Source organism: Myodes glareolus, chromosome 6, assembly GCF_982192425.1.
Source record: "Myodes glareolus chromosome 6, mMyoGla1.1, whole genome shotgun sequence".
Classification (NCBI taxonomy): Eukaryota; Metazoa; Chordata; class Mammalia; order Rodentia; family Cricetidae; genus Myodes; species Myodes glareolus.
In genome coordinates, this window is record NC_142031.1 from 41,079,176 (window position 1) to 41,085,394 (window position 6,219).

Below are 6,219 nucleotides of genomic sequence, written 5' to 3' on the forward strand. Positions count from 1 at the left end.
CAACCATGTTATGAAAACATATATTATTTAAGAACTTGTATTAATTCAATTATTGGAGGTAATCACCAATAGGTTTTGCTAAGAAATGTTAATGTGGAAGTCCCATACTCAAGTTGTTTTTGTTTTATTTTTCTTTTTAAAAAGAAAACAAACTATCTTTTTTTTTCATTTTACACAGGAGTCCTAGTTCACTCTTCCTCCCCTTCTCACATTCCCTCCAACTATTGCCCCCCCCCCATTCCCCAGAGAGGGTAAGGCACACTACTTTGGGGAAGGTCAAAGTCCCTCCCTACTATGTCTAGGCTGAGCAAAGCATCCGTCCAAAGAGAAAACGTTCCCTAGAAACCAGTACAAGAAGTAGGGATAAGTCCTTCTTGGGGTGGGTGGAGAGGAGAGGGTGGGAAGGGAAAGAGAAGGGAGAAGGGGAGGAGGGAGGAGAACTTGATGGAACAGGATAGTTGAGATGGAGGAAGGACAGAGATGAGAGCAAGGAAAGAGATATTTTGATTGAGGGATCCGTACTGGAGTTGAAGGTTACCTCTTAAGGCTTTTGTTAACCTCATTTATCTTCACTATAAAACCTATAGTTCCAACAGAAATATCAGAACTCATTTATTTCCAAGGAGTGTATAAGTCTGATGATCTTGATACAAAAAGTTTATCACAAAACTTTCATATACAAGTGAAATTTTACCAGTGAAACTGCATTGAGAATTTGTAACTATCATAGTATAATCTAAGGTTCTCCTTCAATATCTACTTTGCCTAGCTAATGCTGTTTGTATTTCTGTAATTTGCTTTTTCATGTGTTTGAATTCTCGGTTAAATGACAAAATGTCTTGTACAAAAGACTTTCTTATCTTCACCAAACCAAAGGGCAATAAAGGAAACATTCTGTTATATGTTCCTCTGACTTTTAGATGTAGAGTATGATGATGTCACACCTTGCGTTGTTGTTTCCAACCCTTCATGCTAGTAATATGTTGCATTCCAAACCCTGAATTAACTGGTATAATTCCTTTACAATTTCTTCAGTAAGATGCTTGGAGCTCAATGCAGTGCTTATCTGTGGATCTCTGCCTCTGCTTCTATCAGTTACTAATAGAGTATATCTGATAGCAATTAGGAAAATCACCAATGTGCTTACAGTTGATGACCAATTCAGGCACCTTCTCCACTATTGCTAGAGTCTTAGTTGGGAATCATCCTTTTGGGTTCCTGAGGTTTCCCTGGCACCAGGTTTCTCCCTAGACCCGAAACAGGATAGATAACTAGGAGGGCCTAAAGAGAAATGCACAGATTTCCTTGGGAATGGAAAGTAGAAAAGATCTCCTAGGTAAACTGGGGCAGGGTTTGGGGGAAGGGCGGGATGGGAACTAGAAGGAGCCTGTTGGCTGGAGTGGGTACAGAAGGAGGGTTGGAGGCAGGATCAAGGGGGAGAGAAACAGGTTATGCTTTATGTCCCTTTTGAGTTACCACTTATTTCCTTGAATGAATGAAGTTTTCAAATGGTTAGAATGACTTAAGCCCATACATTTTTCAACGATGAATACCTAACATAATGCCTTTTGAAACATAACCTAAGACACTGAGAGACACAATCCAGATGCACTAAGGCAAATACTGCATGTTTTCTTTCACGTGTGGGTGGATTCTAATTTCAAATCTACTGCTTTGTGTGTTTAACATGAGCGTATTTGAAAACTAAGAAACTATAAACAGTACTCATTAGAATACCTGCTTATAAAAAAGAGGTAAAATGAAAATAAAAAAAGGGACTTTTGGGAGTAGATAACCATGGAAGCAGGCATAGTGTATGGGAAAATGAAGAGGCAGAATTAAAGATGGCTAATCAAAATGAAGGACATACATAAAATATATTATGAAAGCTTGTTCTCTTGAAACACAATTTTAATATATTTGGAGGAGATAGTAGAGTCCTTGAGATACGAAAGAAAGAGGTCAGGGAGATATTGTGTTTAAATGTTTATGGGGAAGGGAGACAGGGAGGTGAGGAACAGGAGAAGATAAGTGGTGGATTAAGCAAAACTTAATATATATATGGGCAGGGCAAGCCTATTAAGACCTACTAGTTTTAAAAGTAATTAAAAGTATAATTTTAAACATATCATTTCTACACAGATCCCCTTCTTGGTGGATAATATTATTCCTAGAAGGCAGGGATTATTCAATTTTCACAAATGTGAGCTACCTCATCATGTGTTTAATGAAGTGTTGGACTACTTTCCTTTGACTCCTCCCAGACAGATCTCTACCCTTAGATTCTTGATAGTGACAATTTTGGCTACTAAGATTTAAGAGACTCCATTTTACATCTACTCTATTCCAATATCTTCACTTTTTCAAGAACTGAAAAAATATTTTGAAATCACTCTTTGCTTGGGTAATTGAGACATAAGTCTTCAGTATTTCTTGAGATAGGTAAGAGAAAGAAATAGTCTCCAGAAACTGGTTTTTTGATTTCCACAATGAAAATGTCAGCTTGTCAACTGGTTCCATGAATGTTTTGCTAGACTGATAAACCTAAAGGGATTGCATAAAATGAAAGATGATACATGATGATAGACAGACAGACAGACAGATAGATAGATAGATAGATAGATAGACAGACAGACAGACAGACAGACAGATAGATAGATAGATAGATAGATAGATAGATAGACAGACAGACAGACAGGCAGCTAGATTGTAAGCATTCCCACATGTGACTGTTGGCTTAAATATTCCAAAATACTTGCAAAGAAAAATATGCATTGGTAGATGATTTAATTCAAAATGTGCTGAATATCCTGTGAACTCAAAAGTCTTCCAGCCTTAGGCTGAAGGCTTGCAAATTGACCCCGATGAGGATGAGCTGACATAAGTCTCAGGATCTAAAGGTTTGAAAACCATTATCTGGTGTCTGAGGGGAGACAGGCACTTCAGCTCAAAGAAGCAAGGAAGAAAATCACCCAATCACTACATTTTCTGTTTTGTTTGTGTCTTAGACAGATCAGGTTATGCCTGGCCACATTAGTGAGATGGCTTTCTCTGTTGATTTTAAGTGCTAACCTCTTCTAGAAACACCCTCATGGATACATCTTGAGATAAGGAATTGGCAACATTGTGTAGTCCTCTTGACACATAGCCTTAACTGTGACAGAAAGTAATTTCAGAAAGTCACAACTATTGTGTTTGTAAAAGATACAGTGAAAAGTGGTGACTAGCATACATGGTCCAGATAAAGTGCAAGGAGTTACATGGGATCATGAGATATCCACAGGCTTGGAGAGATAGCTCAAATAGTTAGGAATACTTGCTTCCCTTACATAGGAACTTGGTTAGAGACTCAGCGCCAACTAGTGATTTAGGGAATCTGACACCGTCTTCTAGCTTTTAAACATACCAGATATGCACATGACAAACTTAAATAAGAGTAGAAAAAATACTTACTAGCAAAAACAAGTAAATTTTAAAAGTTTTTCCTAAAATATCACATCTTTGGTTTAACTGCTAATCTTTTACTAAATGTATTGAACAGAAAAGAAAGTAGAAAGCCAAAGCTAGATATACCAACTGTGTAGGAACTTTCTTTTCAGTGACATCAGAGCTAAATTAGTGTCTTTTGAAAAAAAAATCTAATGTGTGTGTGTGTTCTTGTGTTAGCAGAGGCACACCTGTGCCATTATGTCTCTGTGGACGTCGGAGAACAATCTTTGTTGTTGGCTGTCACCTCCTATCTTGTTTGAGACAACATTTCCTACTTTTCATCATTGTCCACATCATGTTAGTTGGCTTATAAACTTCTTGGATCTTCTGTCCCAGACTCCAATCTTCCCATAGGAGTACTGAGACTATAGATGTCCATTATCATGTTAAAATTTAGGTGGGAATTTTAGATTCAAAGTCAGGACCTCATGCTTGTATGGAAAGTATTTTATTGTCTCAATAATATCCGAGAAAACTATCTATCTATCTATCTATCTATCTATCTATCTATCTATCTATCTATCTTCTATCTGTATATCTTCTATCATTAATCTGTCTACTTCTGATGATCTTCTATTGTGTTTGTAATGTTTGAGAACTCTAACATGTACATAGCAAATGGAAGGACTTTATTCCTCAGAAGTATGATAAAAATGAATTTATTTCAGAGCTACATAGGACATGTCTGTATATTACATTGGTCCTGATCAGGAAATTCCTTTCTTGAGGTGTCTTAGAGGTACTACATAGCATTTTTCAAGGACTTTCCTCAGAGCATTCTTTACCTCTTGGTTCCTTAAGCTGTAGATCATGGGATTGAGCATGGGGATGACAATTGTGTAAAACACTGAGGCCATTTTGTCTGTGTCGAGTGAATGGCTTGATTTTGGTTGCAGGTACATGAAGATGAGTGTTCCATAGAATATTGTCACAGCCGTGAGATGGGAAGCACATGTCGAGAAGGCTTTGCACCTGCCTTCTGTGGACTGGATTCTCAAGATGGCAGCCACAATGTATAAGTAAGAAATCAGGACAGTAGCCAAAGAACTGATCATGTTGAATCCAGCAAAGATGAATATCAGAATCTCCTTGAGGCTGGTGTCAGAGCAGGCAAGAGCCATCAAAGGGACATCATCACAATAAAAATGATTGATTACATTAGGACCACAATAAATCAGTTGGAAAGTAACTACTGTGTGGAGCAAAGCAACCACAAAGCTGTAAAAGTAGGGACCCATTACAAGCCGTAGACATACCTTCTGGGACATAACCACCATATACAGAAGAGGGTTACAAATGGCCACATAGCGATCGTAAGCCATGACAGCAAGGAGGAACATCTCTGAAATCAAGAAGTTCAAGAAAAACCCAAGCTGCGTTGCACAAGCATAGAAAGATATAGACCTTTTATTGGCGAGTAAAGTCTCCAGGAACTTAGGGGCTACTGAAGAGGAATAGCAAAGGTCCACAAATGCCAGATTACTGAGGAAGAAGTACATGGGGGTGTGAAGTCGAGAATCCAACCTGATTAATGAAATCATTCCTACATTTCCCACCAAAGTCAGACTGTAGACCACTAGAATGATCAGAAAGAGAATGATTTCTATCTCTCTATGGACTGCAAACCCTAACAGAATGAATTCTGTCACACCAGTGTGGTTCTTTTTAGGCATTTCTTCAAGTGTTAACAGCTGAAAAGCAAAACCAAAACAAGACTAAAAAGACAAATTGCTGGGGGGGACAAAGACATTGCTATCAAATTCCACTCTTCTGTGATATGGTTTGTGAGACAATGCTGTTCAATACAGCAGCACAGCAAATATATCAATTTTACACTCTCCCAATGGCTTCTAATTTTCAAAGCAAATATGCAAATTTTAGAAAAATAAAGTAAACCAACTGGGCTGTGGCTATTGTTCAATGGTTGATTGTTTCCCTAGCATATCACATCTAAACAGAAAAAACACTGCTCTCTCATCCACAATCATTTGATGATAAGAAAACTTTTCTAATAGATTGTTGTGGGTGATCTGAAAATTTATTATTTTAACTTCCTCTTTTTTAGTATAAGATTAAAACTATATGTTTTGCCCAATGTGTTTGTTAAAACCTAGACATCAACTATATATATTTACTACTATTTTGCTATATACATACAAATATAAATATCTATCATCTATCTATCTATCTATCTATCTATCTATCTATCTATCTATCTATCCATCTATGAATGACATAAGACATTTTCTGTCCCAACCATCTAGTTTCTAATTGGTAGAGTAAAAGCCCATTTTGAAAGAAGGTTGTTAGAATAAAACTGATGAACTCACCTGAATAATTAAAATAATTTTAATTTCTCATATCAGCATTTTAGGAAACAAATGGAATAGAAAATTGGACAAAGTTTAATACTGGTTCGTATTGCCCAAATTTCAGATGTGGGAATGTAGAGATTGCACTTCCATTTCCAGACCTCTGTGGCAAATCTCTCTTCGGATGCTGTGAAGGAAACAATAGGAACTTGGTCGGCACAGGACACTTTCCTTTAAAAGTTCACCGAGATAAAGCTTATTTTCCTTCCAGATATATCCATAATAAAATGGAAAGTTATAAAACACATGAAGTCCCATCAAAACACATTTATAAATCTCATTTTCTTGAAAAGATCGTCCTCATTTTAGTGTATTGCCTCCAACCATGGATCTGTATTTGACATATACTTTCTTTCAA

General features: G+C 37.0%; 1 protein-coding gene across 1 annotated transcript; it reads right to left on the reverse strand.

Annotated features, from left to right (window-relative positions):
• Positions 1–4,196: 4,196 nt before the first annotated feature.
• LOC125406193 (olfactory receptor 8U3-like) lies at positions 4,197–5,162 on the reverse strand. The gene has a single exon (XM_048443089.3). It carries the CDS (start codon positions 5,160–5,162, stop codon positions 4,197–4,199), a length of 966 nt encoding a protein of 321 aa, XP_048299046.3.
• Positions 5,163–6,219: the final 1,057 nt, after the last annotated feature.